The 22464-nt window shown below is 44.7% G+C and overlaps 1 protein-coding gene across 2 annotated transcripts in view; it reads left to right on the forward strand.

Annotated features, from left to right (window-relative positions):
- Window positions 1-22464, forward strand: part of LOC141113945 (bactericidal permeability-increasing protein-like) — a 68066-nt gene that overhangs the window by 38933 nt on the left and 6669 nt on the right. For both annotated transcript variants that reach the window (XM_073607319.1, XM_073607318.1), the window contains 4 exons: window positions 1135-1194; window positions 2170-2340; window positions 7678-7745; window positions 21802-21844. In XM_073607319.1, the coding sequence (XP_073463420.1) occupies window positions 1135-1194; window positions 2170-2340; window positions 7678-7745; window positions 21802-21844 (342 nt within the window). The remainder of the gene's footprint in view (window positions 1-1134; window positions 1195-2169; window positions 2341-7677; window positions 7746-21801; window positions 21845-22464) is intronic.

Consider the following 22464-nt stretch of genomic DNA (forward strand, 5'->3'; position numbering starts at 1 on the left):
TAATAAAATAAAATAAAATAAAATAATAAAATTAAAATGAACCTAATTCTCACAAACCTATATTAGTCCTCAAGTGACCAAATGTGTACCATGAAATATGGCATCTTAAAAATATGTAGATGTAAATGTAAAAAAATATATGTGGATATGTATGGATTAACTTGCAGATATCCGTGAAGCAAGTACATATCAAAAAAGATGTATCTCATGAGTTTCCTGGCATAATAAAATAGCAAGGAGAGTAAGGTACGGATCATTTTGTTCGGGGGGCCAAGGCATCCACCAGGCCCTATTAACAAACTGCAGCAGAAGGTTGATAATTCAGCACTTTGAACAGCTGTAGAGAAGAAAAGACTACAGATAAACAGATACAACTTATGTAGGAGGATTTGTTTCACCTCTGTGTAACACCTGAGATCAGTCACTCCATTGGGTATATGTAAGGGTTTACAACCACTTTAAAGTATAATTAACCTGCTAAATATAACATTTTGATAACTGTGTGGGTAGTTAATACAATAATAGAGCCAACAGTTACCCATTTGTACCCAAGAGTATCTAAAGATGTACAAACCCTGGTGCAATGTTTCTACTGGGCCCCCATTTTCTCTCTCTCTTTTTTTTTTCTGCTTAAGGATATTCTCCTTCCATGTTTTTTGAGGGGGTTATCAGCTCAGACTAACCCCATAAATATGACCCAGCCTCAACTACAACTTCAACGACCTTCTATCCCTCAACTTTTATATTTGATGCTCGAGATGGAAGAAGCAATTGCTCAGGGGCCACAATGGTGCATTTATGAAATTGTTAGCATAATCTAGTGTTGGTGTGCAGACACCTTTATTGCTAATTACATTTCATAGCCCCTGCCCATAACTGCGGACAACAACCACACCAGTTGCAGATTGGGCTGTCCATAGCCAAGAAGAGTTGGAGTAACTGTCGACGTAGGTGCACTGGAAACCATACCATTTTTATTGGTACTGATAGAGTTTTGGCTATGTTGCCTGGTCCACATAAGTGCAGCACCAGGTCCACACCCCTACCTTGTATTGCAAACAGTCAGAATTTATGAGTAACGGCAGCCAATGGTTGCGGTTAAAAAAGTTTAAAATTTATTGTGGTTTATTTTAGATTCCAAAAATATCTCCAATACAGCTCAGCATAGAAAGTTTAGAAATCTTCGCACCCGAGGTAAGAGGACATTTTTTGTTATCCCTGGAGACATGGGGGGAAATTGTAGATACTTCTGTACTGTTGCATAGATTTGTTGGGGTTACCATTCTGAAAAATGCATCTGTGCATTGCTTAGTTCAATGATCAGATCTTGTCAAGATCTTGGATGGCCTGCCACTGTTCAATTTAATTCATTTGCAATGACCTTACATAATCTAAATATATTGGTGACTCAAACATCTCTGTATAGGACTAGCATAAAATAAATGTATGGAAAATGCATGTACATCTCCATCCATTTTAGTCGCGTTTTAACGCACGCTGACATCCGTTTACATACATTTTGTGGTCCATTGACATGCATGCGCAGCGTTATTGGGGTGAATAGGACACATTAGAAATTCTTAACTTTCAGATGTCCTTCTGCAGATCAATGCACTGGTGTGAATTGGCCCTCATGGGCTTAAAATCGCACCACACCAAAGTAGTGCATGCGATACATTTTAAAACGCACCATAACCGGATCGCATGGTACAAAAGGACCATGCGATCTGGTGCGGGCAAACGCACCTCATTTGCAACCTGCGTTTGGGGTGTCGGTAACTTCCTATTGACACCCACTGCAGAGTGCAAATAGAGTGCGCTTTACATGCGGTCTGAATCCAGTGTGTTGCGATGCAAATCATCTGCGGGCATGGTGTGAACTGGCTCTCAGATCACATGCAAAACCCACCATCCAGAAAACTGACAACTTCCTCTCAGTCTTCCCAATTTGGGAGGTAGTGCAGACACTAAATATTCACTGAGCTGATTCAGCAAAACGGATACTGCTAATTTTGTTTGTTTGTTAGACATTTCTTGTGAGTTCTATTTTTGGTTAGTGCAGTTTCCACTTATTAACATGTTATGAAGATTAGATAGTAATCCAGATTTACAGAAATTGTTTCACTCTGATATCTAATGTTTGCATTTATAATGGTATTGTCCTTTCAGCTGCCTTCTCAGTACCCAGATTCACCGCCACTGCTGCTCCAGATCTCGGCGCACTCGGCTCCCACGGTGACCTGCCTGCTTGACTCACTAACAGTGCAAGCTTCTATGGACATTGAGGTCTTTGCCATGTGTCCTGACCGGCCATCGATCTCCCTATTCCAGATACAAGCTGTACGTTTCAGAAAGGGGTGGTGGAGTCTGAATGCTTAAACAATAGCTGGAGGAGGAGGCAAGGGAAGTGTATGGAGAAGGAGGTTAGGAAGGTGTTCGGAGAAGGAGGTTACAAAGGTGTTTGGAGAAGGGGGTTAGGAAGGTGTTCGGAAAAGGAGGTTAGGGAAGGGTACGAAGAAGGAGGTAAGGGAAGTGTACAGAAGAGGTTAGGAAATGTTTACGGAGAAGGAGTTAAGGGATGTGTACGGAGAAGGAGGTAAAAGGAGGTAAGGGACGTGTACTGAGAAAGAGGTAAGGGACGTGTACTTAGCAGGAGGTAAGGGATGTGTACAGAGAAGGAGGTAAGGGAAGTGTACAGAGAAGGGGGATATGGTAGTGTACGGAGAAGGAGGTTAGGAAATGTTTACGAAGAAGGACGATAGGAAAGTGTATGGAGGAGAATCGGAAAGTGTATGGAGAAGGAGGTTTTGGAAGTGTATGGAGAAGGAGGGTAGGGAAGTGTACGGAGAAGGAGGTTTGGGAAATGTATGGAGAAGGAGGTTTGGGAAGTGTATGGAGAAGGAGGTTAGGGAAGTGTATGGAGAAGGAGGGTAGGGAAGTGTACGGAGAAGGAGGTTTGGGAAATGTACGAAGAAGGAGGGTAGGGAAGTGTAGGGAGAAGGAGGATTGGGAAATGTACAGAGAAGGAGGTTTGTGAAGAAGGAAATAGGGCAGTGTCAAGTGGAAGGCATAATGGATTTGTCTGGGGATGGAGAAGGTATACAAATATAGTGCCTACTAGAGGAGGTTAGAGAAATATTAAGGACCAAAGATGTTATGCCGCGTACACACGGTCGGACTTTTCGTCTACAAAAGTCCGACAGCCTGTCCGACAGACTTCCTGCGGACTTTCGGCGGACTTGCAGCAGACTTTCTAACGAACGGACTTGCCTACACACGACCACACAAAAGTCCGACGGATTCGTACGTGATGACGTACACCGGACTAAAATAAGGAAGTTCATAGCCAGTAGCCAATAGCTGCCCTAGCATGGGTTTTTGTCCGTCGGACTAGCACACAGACGAGCGGATTTCGGGGTCCGTCGTAGTTACGACGTAAAGATTTGAAGCATGTTTCAAATCTAAAGTCCGTCGGATTTGAGGCTGAAAAAGTCTGCTGAAAGTCCGGAGAAGCCCACACACGATCGGATTACCAGCCAGCTTTAGTCCGTCGGCGTCCGTTGGACTTTTGTAGACGAAAAGTCCGACCGTGTGTACGCGGCATTAGATAAGACAGCAAAGTAATGTAAGTACTCAGAGTAAGAAGATGGGAAGTGTTTGTTGAAAAACGAAAGGGAAGAGGTAAGAAAAATGACTTTAGGGATAGGAAGTAGAATGGTCTGCAGATGAATTTAAGAGAAGACTATGCTTGGAGAAAGAAAAAAATAGACATTTGAAGGTAGAGGTAAAGCCAGATCCATATCTAGAGTAGGAAGTAAGGGAAGTTTCTAGAGGAGGCATTAAGGGAAGTGTCTGGAGGCATAGGTAAGGGAATTGTTTCTAGGATAATGCAGGGGAAGTTTCTGGGGGAAAAAAAGATAAGAGAATGGGAATGTTTGGAACAAGAAGTAAACAAAGCATCAGAAAGAAGAGGAGTCAGAGGAAATGTCTAGAAGAAGGAGTAAGGTAAGTGTTTGGAGAAAGAGGTAAGAGAAAAGTCTTTGAGAAGAACTAAGTGGAGTGTCTGCAGGAAGATGTACAGTGCCTTGAAAAATTATTCATACCTCTTGAAATTTTCCACATTTTGTCATGTTACAACCAAAAACGTAAATGTATTTTATTGGGTTTTTATACGATAGACCAACACAAAGAGGCACATAATTGTGAAGTGGTAGGAAAATGATAAATGATTTTCAATTTTTTTTTTACAAATAAATATGTGAAAAGTATGGGGTACATTTGTTCTTAGCCCCCCTGAGTCAATACTTTGTAGAACCCCCTTTCTCTGCAATTACAGCTGCAAGTCTTTTTGGGGATGTCTCTACCAGCTTTGCACATCTAGAAAGTGACATTTTTGCCCATTCTTCTTTGCAAAATAGCTCAAGCTCTGTCAGATTGGATGGAGAACGTCTGTGAACAGCAATTTTCAAGTCTTGCCACAGATTCTCAAATGGATTTAGGTCTGGACTGTGACTGGGCCATTCTAACACATGAATATGCTTTGATCTAAATCAGTGATATGCAATTAGCGGACCTCCAGCTGTTGCAGAACTACAAGTCCCATGAGGCATAGCAAGACCTTGACAGCCACAATCATGACACCCAGAGGCAGAGGCATGATGGGACTTGTAGTTTTGCAACAGCTGGAGGTCCGCTAATTGCATATCCCTGCTCTAAACCATTCCATTGTAGCTCTGGCTGTATTTTTAGGGTTGTTGTCCTGCTTGTCCTGTTGTTGACCTCCGCCCCAGTCTCAAGTCTCTTGCAGACTCTAACAGGTTTTCTTCTAAGATTGCCCTTTATTTGTGCAGTGTTAGTTTTTCGCCACAGATAGTGTTTTACTTTTAGGCCAAAACATTCAATTTTGGTCTCATCTGACCAGAGCACCTTCTTCCACGTTTGCTGTGTCCCCCACATGGCTTCTCGCAAACAGTACTTCTTACGGCTTTCTTCTTGCCACTCTTCCATAAAGACCATAAAGAATTCCATAAAGAATAATATAGTGGATGGGCATCTTGATGGGACGCAGTGTGCGGGGATGGGGACAATTGTGGGTGCTCACTCAGGTTGAACTGGATGGACTGGTGTCTTTATTCAACCTTACTAACTATGTAACTATGTACCAGATTTGTGGAGTGTACTACTAATAGTTGTCCTGTGGACAGATTCTCCCACCTGAGCTGTGGATCTCTGCAGCTCCTCCAGAGCTACCACTCTTGGCTGCTTCTCTGATGAATGCTCTCCTTGCCCGGTCTGTCAGTTTAGGTGGACGGCCATAGTTACATAGTTGGTAGGGTTGAAAAAAGACACAAGTCCATCAAGTCCAACCTGTGTTTGTGCGCTTTTATGTCAACATTACATTGTATATCCCTGTATGTTGTGGTCATTTAGGTGTCTATCTAATAGTTTTTTGAAACTATCTATGCTCCCTGCTGAAAACACAGCTTGTGGAAGAGAATTCCACATTCTTATCGATCTTACCGTAAAGAACCCTCTACACAGTTTCTGGTTAAATCACTTTTCCTCTAATTTTAATGAATGGCCGCAAGTCTTTTTAAATGCCCTTTCACTTAAAAAGTTTTATCCCTATTGTGGAGTCACCAGTACAGTATTTGTACATTGAAATCATATCCCCTCTCAAGTGTCTTGTAATCTTTCCTCATAACCAAGATCCTCCAGAGTTTGAAACAGGAAAATCTGGATGCCACACACCGGATAAAGTTGAAAAAATCTTCTTTTTTGTAAAACTTGGATCAAAAAATACAGGACAATCAGGCAGATAGTACAGACACAGCTGACGCGTTTCGCACTCTAATTCGAGCTCGAATTAGAGTGCGAAACGCGTCAGCTCTGTCTGTACTATCTGCCTGATTGTCCTGTATTTTTTGATCCAAGTTTTACAATAAAGAAGATTTTTTCAACTTTATCCGGTGTGCGGCATCCAGATTTTCCTGTTTCAAACCCTGCTTCAATTTGCATTTAGCCAGCACCTGGGACTCCCCTCCTCTGAAGGACTCACTCATATACACCTGAAAGCAGGTCTTCCTGAGCGGTGATTCATTTTCTCTGTCTTGTCTGCACCAAAAGATCCTCCAGACCTTTAAATAGCTTTGTTGCCCTTCTTTGTACTCGCTCCATTTCCAGTACATCCTTCCTGAGGACTGGAGCCCAGAACTGGACAGCATACTCCAGGTGCGGCCAGACCAGAGTCTTGTAGAGTGGGAGAATTATAGTTTTATCTCTGGAGATAATCCCCTTTTTAATGCATGCCAATATTCTGTTGGCTTTGCTTTCAGCAGCTTGGCATTGCATGCCATTGCTGAGCCTGTCATCTACTAGGACCCCCAGGTCCTTTTCCATCCTAGATTCCCCCAGAGGTTCTCCCCCCCAGTGTATAGATTGCATTCATGTTTTTGCCACCCAAATGCATTATTTTACATTTTTCCACATTAAACTTCAGTTGCCATGTAGTTGCCCATCCCATTAATTTGTTCAGATCTACTTGCAAGGTTTCCACATCCTGCGGAGAAGTTATTGCCCTGCTTAGCTTAGTATCATCCGCAAATACAGAGATTGAGCTTTATCCCATCCTCCAGGCCGTTTATGAACAAATTAAATAGGATTGGTCCCAGGATAGAACCCTGGGGGACCCAACTTTCCACATTGGACCATTCCGAGTACTCCCCATTTATCAACACCCTCTGAACTCGCCCCTGTAGCCAGTTTTCAATCCAGGTACTCACCCTATGGTCCATGCTGACAGACCTTGGCTTGTATAGTAAACATTTATGGGGAACTGTATCAAATGCCTTTGCAAAATCCAGATACACCACGTCTACGGGCCTTTCTTTATCTAGTCTTGGTAGGTTTGCAGTTGTGCCATACTCTTTCCATTTTCGGATGATGGATTGAACAGTGCTCCGTGAGATGTTCAAAGTTTGGGATATTTTTTTAAAACCTAACCCTGCTTTATACTTCTCCACAACTTTATCCCTGACCTGTCTGGTGTGTTCCTTGGCTTTCATGATGCTGTTTCTTCACTAACAAACCTCTGAGGGCTTCACAGAACAGCTGTATTTATACTGAGATTCAATTACACACAGGTGGACTCTATTTACTAATTAGGTGACTTCTGAAGGCAATTTATTCCACTAGATATTAGTTAGGGGTATTGGGGTAAAGGGGGCTGAGTACAAATGTTCGCCACACTTTTCACATATTTAATTGTAAAAAATATTGAAAACCATTTATCATTTTTCTTCCACTTCACAATAATGTGTCACTTTTGTGTTGGTCTATCACATAAAATCCCAATAGAATACATTTATGTTTTTTTGGTTGTAACCACGACAAAATGTGGAAAATTTCAAGGGGTGTGAATACTTTTTCAAGGCACTGTATTAGAAGTGACTGAAGAAAGATGAAGGAGAAGCTACTGGAGGAAGAAGTAGAAGTGACTGGAGAAAGAGGAAAGGGAAGTCTCTGGACAGAAGGGGTAAGGGAAGTGTCTGGAGGAAGAGGTAAGGGATTGAAGTTAATCTTCACTCAGTCTGAATATAGTTTCATATATAGAGTATAGTTCAGTACATTGTATCTCTGTAAGAATATAAATACAATGACATTATCATTTCTTCTCAGGGTTTCCTCACCGGAGTTGATATTGTATTATCCGAAGAGACTGTGGGAGCAACAATATCTGTGAAAAAGTAAGCTTCTCTCATTCATGATCCATCTATATCTATAATTATAAATAAATGATTATATGCTTAAATATATGCTTAAAACCGCCCACCGTGGATATACGTCGGTACTTTGACGTAGAATACCGGGGCTATACAAGCAGATAGCTGCCATAACCCCAGTATTTTCTTGAATGGCGGGCGGTCTGCTTTCAGATAAAAGTGGTCTCCATGGCGGATTCGCTGCAAGATCACTTTTATCGGGGGCAGGAGAGGGCCTCCCCCTCCTGCCACGCTCCGGTCCTCTCCGCTGCTTACCGGAGCCGCCGGTAGCGTCGGAGCCGATCCGACCCCCTCACTGTCTGGATGCCCAGTGAGGGGAAGATGGCCCCCGCTCGGCTTCATAGCATTGGAGGGTGGAAGCGACGTCAAACATCACTTCCGCCCAATGCTCTTTTTTAAATCAAATCCTTTTTATTATTTTATGTGAAAACAACATTAGCACAATATAGATAAAATCACATCCAATGCTCTTAAAGGGGAATTTTATTTCTTTTTTTATGACTTTTTCTTTTTTTTTTTATTGCATTTTAGTGTAAATATGAGGTCTTTTTGACCCCAGATCTCATATTTAAGAGGTCCTGTCATGCTTTTTTCCATAATAGGAATAAAAGTGACCCAATTTTTTTTTTTAAAAAAGGACATTGTCAAAATAAATAAAAAAAAGTAAAAAAAAATTAAAATAAAAATAATTTAAAGCGCCCCGTCCCGCCGAGCTCGCTACGATTGGTAGAGCGAGAGCAATAATTCTAGCACTAGACCTCCTCTGTAACTCAAAACTGGTAACCTGTAGACATTTTTTAAAGTCGCCTATGGAGATTTTTAAGGGTAAAAGTTTGTCGCCATTCCACGAGCGGGTGCAATTTTGAAGCGTGACATGTTGGGTATCAATTTATTTGGCTGAACGTTATCTTTCATAATATAAAAAAAAAATGGGCTAACTTTACTGTTATTTTATTTTTTAAGGAAAAAAAGTGTATTTTTTCCCAAAAAGGTGCGCTTGTAAGACCGCTGCGCAAATACGGTCTTACAACGACCGCCATTTTATTCTCTAGAGTGTTAGAGAAAAAAAGTCCATATATATATATATATATATATATATATATATTTATATATATATATATATATATATATGGACTACCATGTTGAAAGGAAGTGATAAATCCGTTAATAATGATAACATCCATAATTTTTCTTTGATCACTACCTATTCACGACAATACTATGAAATAAAAAAGATCATGAAAAAACATTGGGCTGTATTAAAAAATGATAAAGTCTTGGGCCCTGTTCTACCTGAGCACCCACAGGTGATCTTCAGAGGGATATTGCTCCCAATATTTTAGATGCACCAAATAAGAGTATCATTTTTTCAGAAATCTAAGGGCTTTTTTCCCTGCTGTAAATGTGCAGTATGTCACGTCAATAAAAATAAAGACAGAAAAACATACCTCCCAACTTTTTGAGATGGGAATGAGGGACATCTATCAGCAAAAGTATACAGGCATAGGACACACACCTTGCCACACCCCCTTAAAGGAGAATTGTACAAAAAAACAAGATTGGTTAAACCCACAAGTGCTTTTTTTACCACTACTATTCCTTTATATTGCCTTTTGGAATTTACAAAAGGAGCAATTTAGAAATCAGATGAAAGGTTTAGTACTGAGGAACACTTTTTGATAAAAAGTGCATTTTATATACATCTATATAGATCAGACCAAAATGAGGGACAAATGAGGAGGAATGAGGGACATTGCTCCAAATCAGGGACAGTCCCTAGAATTCAGGGACAGTTGGGAGGTATGGAAAAATTAGTCAATTTAAGTCGCATACCACCGCAAGAATTTACAATATTGACACTTTTATAACACGCACATTGAAAAATGTGGTGTATCTGTTAATTTGCCCATGCGGTCTACAGTATGTGGGCCGCACTATGAGAGCAATGAATGTGCGGGTTAATGAGCACCTAACAAACATCAGAAAAGGGTTCCTCAAACACACTGTGTCATGACATTATTTGGAACACCATAATAAGAATCCACATTATTTGTATTGTACTCCGTTCTATTTTTTTATTGAGTTCTCTCTCTTATTCTTGCCAATGTGTATCTTGTGCTACGTTTTATAGATTGATGTTTTCATCTATTTTAGTTCTTTTTGTATTATTATTTTTTATATTTTTTACTTTATTTTTGTTATGGGTTTACCTCTTGGTGTCTTCCTCCATAGCCTCCTCACAGGTATTCCTTATTGTTTTCTATCAGTTATGTTGATTTGTTTTTAATAACCAATTTTGACATTTGGCAGCTCCTTGCTATTCATATTGCTTGGGGTGGCTTTATTAAGGGTTTACGGGTCTTTCACTCTGCCCATGCGCCGTGATGCTGGAGCGCATTGCGTCCCACTATCGCTGACTTGGGCTATTGGAACTTCCTGTTTACATTTTCTTCTCTGGAACATCACACATCCGCGCTTCATTGATGTAATTTCCTTGCCCGACACAATGATGCGGCGGACGTCAGCCCGGCGTCAGTTGTTGTTGGTTATTTATCCAATAGAATTGTCTGGTTAAGCCGCGCATGCGCCGTATGGGCAGTGGCTAGCCGAGCACTTATGGGTGAATGTATTGGCAAAGTGGATACTATCCCCGCGTCTGACGTCACCTTATAGTCAATGAGATGTGTTTTTTGGTGCGTGCGCGTACAGCGTGCTGCACCGCTTGATTGCATGCTACACTCAGAGGCTGTCTTGGAGGTTAATTCCTCCCAATCACAATGTAATTGGCTCCTCCCAGCCAATTTAATTGGCTCCTTTATATTTAGGGCGTGCTGGTGTCAGTGAAGCCACGCCTCTGATGATATCCGTTTGTGATCAAACATGTCAGGCAGGCGGACACTAGCACGCTGAATGCTGCAGTCGATCGTTTCTTGTGATGCATGCACCTTTGAATTTTAACTGTAAGTTACTACAATAAATTTCTTTTAAATGTTATTGCGGGCTTCACTATTGGTTACTTATTTCCTTCACTGGGTATTGCTGACCAATAAACTGAATGCCTTACATTTGATGTGAGAACCTGGAGATGCTTGGAGAGTGTGAATACCATCTGAAGACCTATCATCTGCCTATGTGGGATTTTATATAGAAGTTGGATGTGGGAGATGTGCCTTTGGTTATCATAACACACGTACCATTTCCAGCCATCTGGTAAGCAGATTACTTTACCACGTGGTGGCGATTGCTGATATTTATATACACTGAAGTTGGTGACGGGTACATCCATCTTCTCTACTTTGGACTCACTGTCATTTGTTATTTTAAGCACCGCATCTTTTGGACTTTTTTATATATATATACAGTGGGGAAAAAAAGTATTTAGTCAGCCAACAATTGTGCAAGTTCTCCCACTTAAAAAGATGAGAGAGGCCTGTAAGAGCCCTTGCACACTGGGGCGGTTTGCAGGCGCTATTGCGCTAATAATAGCGCCTGCAAACCGCCCTGAAAGTGCCGCTGCTTTCATTCCAGTGTGCAAGCCCCGAGGGCTTGCACACTGGAGCGATGCGCTGGCAGGACGGTAAAAAAAGTCCTGCCAGCAGCATCTTCGGAGCGGTGAAGGAGCGGTGTGTATACCGCTCCTGCCCATTGAAATCAATGGGACGGCGCGGCTATACCGCCGGCAAAGCGCCTCTGCAGAGGCGCTTTGCGGTGGTATTTAACCCTTTCTCGGCCGCTAGCGGGGGGTAAAACCGCCCCGCTAGCGGCCGCATACCGACGGTAAAACGGCGCTAATAATAGCGGCGTTTTACCGCCGACGCCGCCCCCCCCGCCCCAGTGTGCAAGGGCTCTAATTGTCATCATAGGTATACCTCAACTATGAGAGACAAAATGTGGAAACAACTCCAGACAATCACATTTTCTGCTTTTTGAAAGAATTTATTTGCCAATTATGGTGGAAAATAAGTATTTGGTCAATATCAAAAGTTCATCTCAATACTTTGTTATATATCCTTTGTTGGCAATGACAGAGGTCAAACGTTTTCTGTAAGTCTTCACAAGGTTGTCACACACTGTTGCTGGTATGTTGGCCCATTCCTCCATGCAGATCTCCTCTAGAGCAGTGATGTTTTGGGGCTGTCGCTGGGCAACACGGACTTTCAACTCCCTCCAAAGGTTTTCTATGGGGTTGAGATCTGGAGACTGGCTAGGCCACTCCAGGACCTTGAAATGCTTCTTACGCAGCCACTCCTTCGTTGCCCGGGTGGTGTGTTTGGGATCATTGTCATGCTGAGAGACCCAGCCACGTTTCATCTTTAATGCCCTTGCTGATGGGAGGAGGTTTGCACTCAAAATCTCACGATACATGGCCCCATTCATTCTTTCATGTACACAGATCAGTTGTCCTGTTCCCTTTGCAGACAAACAGCCCCAAAGCATGATGTTGCCACCCCCATGCTTCACAGTAGATATGGTGTTCTTTGGTTGCAACTCAGCATTCTCTCTCCTCCAAACACGATGAGTTGTGTTTCTACCAAACAGTTCTACTTTGGTTTCATCTGACCATATGACATTCTCCCAATCCTCTTCTGGATCATCCAAATGCTCTCTAGCAAACCTCAGACGGGCCCGGACATGTACTGGCTTAAGCAGGGGGACACGTCTTGCACTGCAGGATCTGAGTCCCTGGAGGCGTAGTGTATTACTGATGGTAGCCTTTGTTATGTTGGTCCCAGCTCTCTGCAGGTCATTCACTAGGTCCACCCGTGTGGTTCTGGGATCTTTGCTCACCGTTCTTGTGATCATTTTGACCCCACGGGGTGAGATCTTGCGTGGAGCCCCAGATCGAGGGAGATTATCAGTGGTCTTGTATGTCTTCCATTTTCTAATTATTGATCCCACAGTTGATTTCTTCACACCTAGCTGCTTGCCTATTGCAGATTCAGTCTTCCCAGCCTAGTGCAGGTCTACAATTTTGTTTCTGGTGTCCTTCGACAGCTCTTTGGTCTTCACCATAGTGGAGTTTGGAGTGTGACTGTTTGAGGTTGTGGACAGGTGTCTTTTATACTGATAACAAGTTCAAACAGGTGCCTTAATACAGGTAATGAGTGGAGGACAGAGGAGCCTCTTAAAGAAGAAGATACAGGTCTGTGAGAGACAGAAATCTTGCTTGTTTGTAGGTGACCAAATACTTATTTTCCACCATAATTTGCAAATAAATTCTTAAAAAAATCAGACAATGTGATTGTCTGGATTTGTTTCCACATTTTGTCTCTCATAGTTGAGGTATACCTATGATGACAATTACAGGCCTCTCTCATCTTTTTAAGTGGGAGAACTTGCACAATTGTTGGCTGACTAAATACTTTTTTGCCCCACTGTATATATATATATATATATATATATATATATATATATATATAAAATGTTTGAGGTTCTAAGTAATTTTCTAGCAAAAAAAATTATTTTAACTTGTAAACACGGAGTCTGAAAAATAGGCCCGGTCCTTAAAGGGGAGTTCCCACAGTTTACATTTTTTTTTTTTTTTTATGAATATCGTTTTTTTAATACTCTTAGTTATATTACTCACGCTCGATTGCCGATTTCCCATACTAATATAACTTTTATTCTGCCTTGCTAGCATTTTCCATATTGCTTGTAGGCATGTGAAGCCCACAAGCACTATCTTATGGGACACGGTGCAGCTGAGCGACCAGCATGCACCGCCTGTTCTCGCACATGCGAAGTAATGTGCTGCAGCGGCGCTGTAAAGTATACAGGTTGCAATAACAACGGGCGGCGACGTCGGAAGTGCCCGCCCCGTTGTTATGGCAACCTAGCCCTCGGCGCGGCCCACTGCCTCCTGGAATATGACACACACATCTCCCAGGAGCAGTAGCGAGCGGAGGCGCCGAGGGAAATGATGTCAGGAGCCTAGGGAATAAAGGAGGCAGATTTCGAGGGACCACATAGCAACAGGCATAAAAAGGTAAGTAAAAAAAAAAAAATTCCTCAAATGTTTTTTTTCAATTTATTTCATGCACATTAATGACATTTTTTTTTTTTTTTGGGTGGAACTCCATTTTAAGTGGTTAACAACAATTCTGTCTCCGTAACCGCCATGTATTTAAAGGGGTAATTCTGAATAAATAACGTTTTCTATATGAAAACCATCTTGGCTCACAGACTTGTCTTCATATAATTTGGCATCCCTCTTAGTTAAAGTTCAATTTGGCCCGAAACAAGTGATCAAAATCATAAAATATGGCACCAAATGTGGCACCATGACAGCCATGCATTTCAATGGGAAATTTTGAACAAGAGACAAATAATAATTAAATAAGACACAAAGCACCCCTCTCCATTAGCACAGACCCCTCCCCCCAGGACAAAGCACCCCCTCTATTAGTACAGACCCCTCCCCCCAGGACAAAGCACACCTCTCCATTAGTACAAACCCCTCCCTCCAGGACAAAGCACCCCCTCCATTAGTACAGACCCCTCCCCCAGGACAAAGCACCCCCTCCATTAGTACAGACCCCTCCCCCAGGACAAAGCACCCCCCTCCATCAGTACAGACCCCTCCCCCCAGGACAAAGCACCCCTCTCCATTAGTACAGACCCCTCCCCTCCAGGACAAAACACCCCCCTCCATCAGTACAGACCCCCCCCCAGGACAAAGCACCCCCCTCCATTAGTACAGACCCCTCCCCCCAGGACAAAGCACTCCCCATTAGTACAGATCCCTCTCCTCCAGGTCAAAGCACCCCCCTATTAGTACAGACCCCTCCCCGAGGACAAAGCACCTCTCTCCATTAGTACAGACCCCTCCCTCCAGGACAAAGCACCCCCATTAGTACAGACCCCTCCCCCCAGGACAAAGCACTCCCCATTAGTACAGACCCCTCTCCTCCAGGTCAAAGCAGCCCCCTATTAGTACAGACCCCTCCCCCAGGACAAAGCACCTCTCTCCATTAGTACAGACCCCTCCCTCCAGGACAAAGCACCCCCCAGTAGTACAGACCCCTCCCAAGCACCCCTCTCCATTAGTACAGACCCCTCCCCCAGGACAAAGCACCCCCTCCATCAGTACAGACCCCTCCCCCAGGACGAAGCACCCCCCTCCATTAGTACAAACCCCTCCCCCAGGACAAAGCATCCCCCTCCATTAGTACAGACCCCTCCCCCCAGGACAAAGCACCCCTCTCCATTAGTACAGACCCCTCCCCCCAGGACAAAGCACTCCCCATTAGTACAGACCCCTCTCCTCCAGGTCAAAGCACCCCCTATTAGTACAGACCCCTCCCCCAGGACAAAGCACCTCTCTCCATTAGTACAGACCCCTCCCTCCAGGACAAAGCACCCCCCATTAGTACAGACCCCTCCCCCCAGGACAAAGCACTCCCCATTAGTACAGACCCCTCTCCTCCAGGTCAAAGCACCCCCCTATTAGTACAGACCCCTCCCCTAGGACAAAGCACCTCTCTCCATTAGTACAGACCCTTCCCCCCAGGACAAAGCACCCCCCCATGAGTACTTGTTTTCATATAATTTGGCATCCCTCTTAATTAAAGTTCAATTTGGCCCGAAACAAGTGATCAAAATCATAAAATATGGCACCAAACGTGGCACCATGACAGCCATGCATTTCAATGGGAAATTCTGAACAAGAGACAAATAATAATTAAATAAGAGACAAAGCACCCCTCTCCATTAGCACAGACCCCTCCCCCAGGACAAAGCACCCCCTCTATTAGTACAGACCCCTCCCCCCAGGACAAAGCACACCTCTCCATTAGTACAAACCCCTCCGCCCAGGACAAAGCACCCCCTCCATTAGTACAGACCCCTCCCCCAGGACAAAGCACCCCCCTCCATTAGTACAGACCCCTCCCCCAGGACAAAGCACTTCCCTCCATTAGTACAGACCCCTCCCCCAGGACAAAGCACCCCTCTCCATTAGTACAGACCCCTCCCCTCCAGGACAAAACACCCCCCTCCATCAGTACAGACCCCTCCCCCGCAGGACAAAGCACCCCCTTCCATTAGTACAAACCCCTCCCCCAGGACAAAGCATCCCCCTCCCATTAGTACAGACCCCTCCCCCCAGGACAAAGCACCCCTCTCCATTAGTACAGACCCCTCCCCCCAGGACAAAGCACTCCTTATTAGTACAGATCCCTCTCCTCCAGGTCAAAGCACCCCCCTATTAGTACAGACCCCTCCCCCAGGACAAAGATCCTCTCTCTATTAGTACAGACCGCTCCCTCCAGGACAAAGCACCCCCCATTAGTACAGACCCCTCCCCCCAGGACAAAGCACTCCCCATTAGTACAGACCCCTCTCCTCCAGGCCAAAGCACCCCCCTATTAGTACAGACCCCTCCCCCAGGACAAAGCACCTCTCTCCATTAGTACAGACCCCTCCCTCCAGAACAAAGCACCCCCTATTAGTACAGACCCCTCCCCCAGGAAAAAGCACCCCTCTCCATTAGTACAGACCCCTCCCCAGGACAAAGCACCTCCTCCATCAGTACAGACCCCTTCCCCCAGGACAGAGCACCCCCTCCATTAGCACAGACCCCTCCCCCAAGACAAAGCACCCCCTCCATCAGTACAGACCCCTCCCCCAGGACAAAGCACCCCCTCCATCAGTACAGACCCCACCCCCAGGACAAAGCACCCCCTTCCATTAGTACAGACCCCTCCCCCCAGGACAAAGCACACCCCTCCATTAGTACAGACCCCTCTTCCAGGACAAAGCACCCCTCTCCATTAGTACAGACCCCTCCCCTCCAGGACAAAGCACCCATCTCCATCAGTACAGACCCCCCCCCAGGACAAAGCACCCCCCTCCATTAGTACAAACCCCTCCCCCCAGGACAAAGTATCCCCCAATTAGTACAGACCCCTCCCCCCGGACAAAGCACCCCCCATTAGTACAGACCCCTCTCCTCCAGGACAAAGCACCCCCCATTAGTACAGACCCCTCCCCCAGGACAAAGCACCCCTCTCCATTAGTACAGACCCCTCCCCCCAGGACAAAGCACCCCCCATTAGTACAGACCCCTCCCCCACAGGACAAAGCACCCCCTATTAGTACAGACCCCTCCCCCAGGACAAAGCACCCCCCATTAGTACAGACCCCTCCCCCAGGACAAAGCACCCCCTCCATAAGTACAGACCCCTCCCCCAGGAAAAAGCACCCCCTTCCATAGTACAGACCCCTCCCCCAGAACAAAGCACTTCCCTTCATTAGTACAGGAGCCGGGGGCGGGGGCACCGAGGCTGTCGAGCAAAGATAAATAGGCCACGCCTACTGGTGGAAGGCAGAGTGATTGGAAGGGGGCGGAGCCAAATCAAGGAGCCGGTGTCTTGCCGAATAAGTTCCTTTGGCGGATAAGTTCCCCCCCTGTACTGCGCAGGCGCAGCGCCTGCGCAGTACCAACTAGTAACAGCCGCTGGAGATAGCTGAAGCTAAAAATCCACAATCAGCTGTACACGGCACCTGCGCTCTGGGTCCAGGTTCCTTCCCTACCATCCAAGTGTACCTAGAGGGGGAATCTAAAAGAGCTGAGCGCAGCGAGGCCGTGCCCGAAGCGTGGCGAGCGAAGCGAGCCCGCGAGGGGCCCTCTTACAGGCGCCGTCTACAGCTGATTTGGACCTATTCCCCTTCGGCTATTTCCGCCGGATCCTACTGCGCAGGCGCAGCGCCTGCACTGTAGAGGGGGTCCTTATCCGCCGAGTGGAACTTTCTCGGCAGAACAGGACAGAGAGGCAGCCAATCAGGTTCGAGCGCGCGGTGGTAGTGTCATTTCAATACTGCGTAGCTGAGCGGGAAGCTTCATGTGCGATTCGGCTGTTCTCTGTGACGCCCACTTTTATGTCTTCCTCCAGTCACAGGTATGGCCGATAACAAGGGGTGGAGATATTAGGTAGATGAGGTAAGGAGAGAGGGGCGGGCATTTTTCTGAGCGATGCATCATTTTGTTTGAATCAAATAATAATAAATAACTAAACATCTTAACCCTAACACAAAATTAATAAATTCATAAATTATTATTATTAATAGTAATTATCTTTTTCTTTGGGTGTTTATGTATTATTATATTCATATTATTTATATTGTTATTAATAATAATTTATATAATTTTTAAAAATTATTTATTTATGTATTATTACACATTTTTAGTTACTTGTGCATTTATTTTACATGTATTTATTCATTTATTGTTACTATTTAATTTTTACATTTTGTTCACTTGAGAAGAAAATCATGCAAAAAATGCACGAATGCGCAAATTGCACGTTTTCCATTAATTTCTTTGGGAATAAAAACATACCAAAAATGCTCACATCTGCCCAATTCAAGCTACAAAAAAAAAAAAACTCCAGAACTTTTTTGAGCTTTAGGCGTTTGGCTTCAGGGAACTTGTAGTGGAGATGTGAACTATTTCCATAGAGAGAATAATAGATTTTTTTTCTCCTCCAGCGTTTTGGAGGTGTGAATGGGGCCGCATGTATTCAGATAATATTTGCTTATCTCTATGTTCAGCTGTAAGCCCGTGTTACTAGTGCATTGTAAAATCAATACCGATCACTCACTGCAGGCCCATCGCTGGGTTTTAAGTGCTGATTGTAATGCTATTATTAATACTACTATTATAGATTACTTCTTCCATTCACTTCCTCGTTCTGACCAAATCCCACACTAATCACTCGCATCTGCGATTTAACGAGCGTTTATAGAATGACCTAATAAAAAGTTCCTCTCTATCAGGAGCCAAGAATAGATCGATATGAACTTTCCCTGAACTAGCTTATGAACGTGTAAAAAAAAAATAATCAGACTGATCTACAACAAATTCAACTTTCATCCCCTTCCTGCAAATGTAATATTGACAGATTTGTGTCTATTAATAATAGTAAATGCCTTTTAGGAAGTAAGTTCAACCGCACCGCCATCTGCCTCACAATACAAGCTTGAGAAGGTAGATGAATGGGGCTAGAACCCGGAATTTTTTTTTTATATATTTATGTAGCGCTGGTAGATTTCTAATCTACTGCTGATAGGTAAATCTAGTGGGTTATTTGTTAGGTGAAGTTAGATTTGCCTCTGTTCCAGCTTGGCTGAGTTGCGTGTAGTTCCACACTGCGCCGGTGGGTGTCGCCACCATGGGCCAGTGTTGGAAAGGCAACGTGTTGAAGCGTATGAGTGCTCTTCTGTCCCGGAGACAACTCGGTGGAGGTGGTCCTCCGAGTTGCACTCCGGGAGAGGGTATTTATGGGACAGACGCCATATTGTGGGGTTCGTTTTCAGCCACCTGCTGGCCCTCCTGGCCGATAGGTATGCGTTAGGAGTACCACCTCGTGGTCCTCCGATCCGGAGGCCCACGTCACTGCAGCGTGTGGGTGGGCCCAGAAGCCAGGCTGGGGCCTACCACAGCGGCAGAGGAATGGTCCTGAGCTGTCTATCCTGTGTGAAGAAGCTGGACAACTGAGGAGATCCCAGGGGAGGACCCGTCATGGAAGGATCATGCAGAGTGCTGGTCTGGAGAGGGGCCTGGTGACTCGGTTGGAGGACGTATCCTGAAGTAATCTTACTGCATAGTACTGCCGGGTTGGCTTAAAGGTTCAAGTGCTGTGTCTGATCTTCACCGTAAACCATTACATCCTGTGGCAGAGGATCGTACGGGTTTTGCTCCAAACAAGTCTGTGGCAGAGACTTTTTTTCGTGCTATGTACTGGCTGCTAGGCAAGTGAGAGAAACCTATCCAGGCGGGCAAAGATTGAATCCCACAAGGGGAGTATATTCAGTTACAAGCGTTCAATTCTTAATGATGTACCAAAGAATACTAAGAAAAGGTATTTGAGCTTCCGTGCAATTTTCCCTCTGCCTCTTTCCTGCTACTTCCTTTATTACCTGTTCATTAAAGCATTGGAAAAGATACTCAAGTGTCTGGTGCCTACATTGTCTAGAGGTAAACTCAACGGGACCCTAGACCCGGTGCCGGTGAAATAGAGGTGGCGAAAGTGAAGGCAACAGCCCGTTTTAAACCTGCAGCTCCACCGAGAGTTAGTGCTACATTTATTTTATATTATTGATATCATCCAATGGTATGGCTGCTCCATAATCTGAATATTAGGCTTCTGCACACCAAAGTTTTTCCACCAACACCATGGCTTGTAATCAGGGCTTTTTTCGCAAATAATAGGTGTTGGAACTCAACCACAACCCCCCAAAACACCTCCCCCCACACACACCCTCCAAATCACATCAAAAACAGTGGAAGGGTCTTAAAGGGGCATTAAATATCAGGATTGCATTACATACAGAGTGCAGAGCTGTCACTTGTAAACACAGAAACCAGACTTCTATGTTTACAAGTGATTGTGGTGAGCAGGCACCAAAGGGTCTGAGCCAGAGGTGGTGGAACTGATTTCCACCAAGTTCCCCCTGAGAAAAAGCCCTGCTTGTAATAGGGATGAGTGACTCTAAACCTGAAGCACCACACTGTGTTATTCAACCCAGAGCAAACTGAATCGAATGATAGACTGTTTATAGAGCCAACGTGTTTTTCAGGGACTGTGACTCCACCTCCTTCAGCATTTGCCACTTGGATCAGCTGCTGATGGATGCTGTTCTATACACTACAATAAATCCCAACTGTGTATTGATTACTAAGTCAAAATACGCCGATTCCTTTTCTTTAGCCCTGATGAAGGGGGGATACAGTTCCCGAAACATGTTTGCTTCATAAATAATCTGTCATTGGAATAAGCACTTGAATGACACAATGTGGTGCACTCACATAATACAATACACCAGAGGTCCAGAAAACTTGCCGGCATAACCTGGAATGTGCTGTTAATGTTAACACATTTTAGCCATTTTTTTTCTGTTAATAACCACCTGCCATCCACGCTATGGGCCGAATGACGGCCACAGCGCGGACCTGAATTCCCGGGAGGCCGTCATACGATGGCCTCCCCTGTGCATGCATGCTGTGCCCCGAGCGCGCTGGGATCACCGAGTCACTGAGGCTCGGCTGATCACCGATCCGAGTAAGGGGCCGGTCCCGGCCCCTTACCATGTGATCAGCTGTCAGCCAATGACAGCTGATCACATGATGTAAACAAAAGATCGGTAATCGTTTTGTTTTTCTACTCACGCTGATAGCGTGAGTAGAAAAAAAAGCCGATCACCGGCTCAGATGAGAGGGACAAAGGTCCCGAAGTGGAAGAGGCACATCTGCCTCATCTTTGCCAGTTAACAGTGCCACCTAACAGTGCCCAAAGTGCCACCTAACAGTGCCCAAAGTGCCACCTAACAGTGCCCACAAGTGCCACCGAACAGTGCCCACAAGTTCCACCTAACAGTGCCCACAAGTGCCAGCTATCAATGCCCGCCAGTAGTGCCAATCAGTGCCACCTAGCAGTGCTGCCTATCAGTGTAACAGATCAGTGCCCATTATTGCCACCCATCAGTGCCCATCACTGCCGCCTATCAGTGCCCATCACTGCCGCCTCATCAGCGTACATCAATGAAGGAGAAAAATTACCTGTTTTAATTTTTTTATAAAAAAAAATATATATATATATATATATATATATTTTATTCAGTCTTTTTACATAAATAAAAACCACAGTGGTGATCAAATACCACCAAAAGAAAGCTCTATTTGTGGGGAAAAAATGATACAAATTTCATTTGGGTACAGTGTTGTATGACCGCGCAATTGTCATTCAAAGTGCATCAGTGCTGGGAGCTGAAAATTGGTCTGGATAGGAGGGGGGTTTAAGTGCCCAGTAAGCAAGTGGTTAAACATGATAAAGGTTAGTTTCCTAAAAGCATACCTGTGTTTCCTGTTTAAAAAAAGAAAAAAAAAGCATTCCTGTGGATTATGAATAAAACCACGTCAGTCAGTAGTCCAATAATGTCTATGTTTTGGAGAAATGGATGTCCCTGTGGATCTGAGTAGTTATGATCTGAGTAGTAGTATATGCTCTTTTTTTTTTTACAGTTTCTCGCTGTCCTTGGTTCATTCCAGTGTGGGGACGGTGAAGGTAAGTTAGTTTCATGTTTCTGCAGTGGGCCTGTTGACATAGAAATACAGGGGCCGTTGTTCAGGTGGAGAAAGTTATCAAACTCAGTGTTTTTCAACCTTCCTTCAGTCAAGGCACCCTTTAGAACTGTGCACAGTCCCGGGGCACACCAATCTGAGGGCGCCTTCACACCAGGAGGTGCGTCTGAGCAGGCGCTTTTTTGTGTGTTTATGCACGTCGCGTTTTTTAATGGGCGCAAACATACACGCATTTGCTAGATGCAATGCGTGTCCTGACGAAGCTCACATGGTGAGTGAAATGCATTGACGTCATCACGTCATGTGACCCAGCATCTCCAGTTCATTCATGCGGCTTTCACACCTGCCGCTCCGCATCATCCAGCCTTGCAATTACACAGCTCCAGCAAGGACTTACATTTGGGATCCGGATTTCTGGCATTGGCACCCGTCTCTGGAACTGATATCTGCACTGCAGCTACTTGGAGCCTTCATCTTGGGCAGTGAAGTAAGATACATCATCATCCAGGAGCAGTATACCTCACAGGAATCCAGAGCTGACTGCATCGCGGGTGAGACTGTTCATGGGACGCCATTCCCGGATGCTTGTTCAGTGATTGCGCT

Source organism: Aquarana catesbeiana, linkage group LG12, assembly GCF_042186555.1.
Source record: "Aquarana catesbeiana isolate 2022-GZ linkage group LG12, ASM4218655v1, whole genome shotgun sequence".
Taxonomy (NCBI): domain Eukaryota; kingdom Metazoa; phylum Chordata; class Amphibia; order Anura; family Ranidae; genus Aquarana; species Aquarana catesbeiana.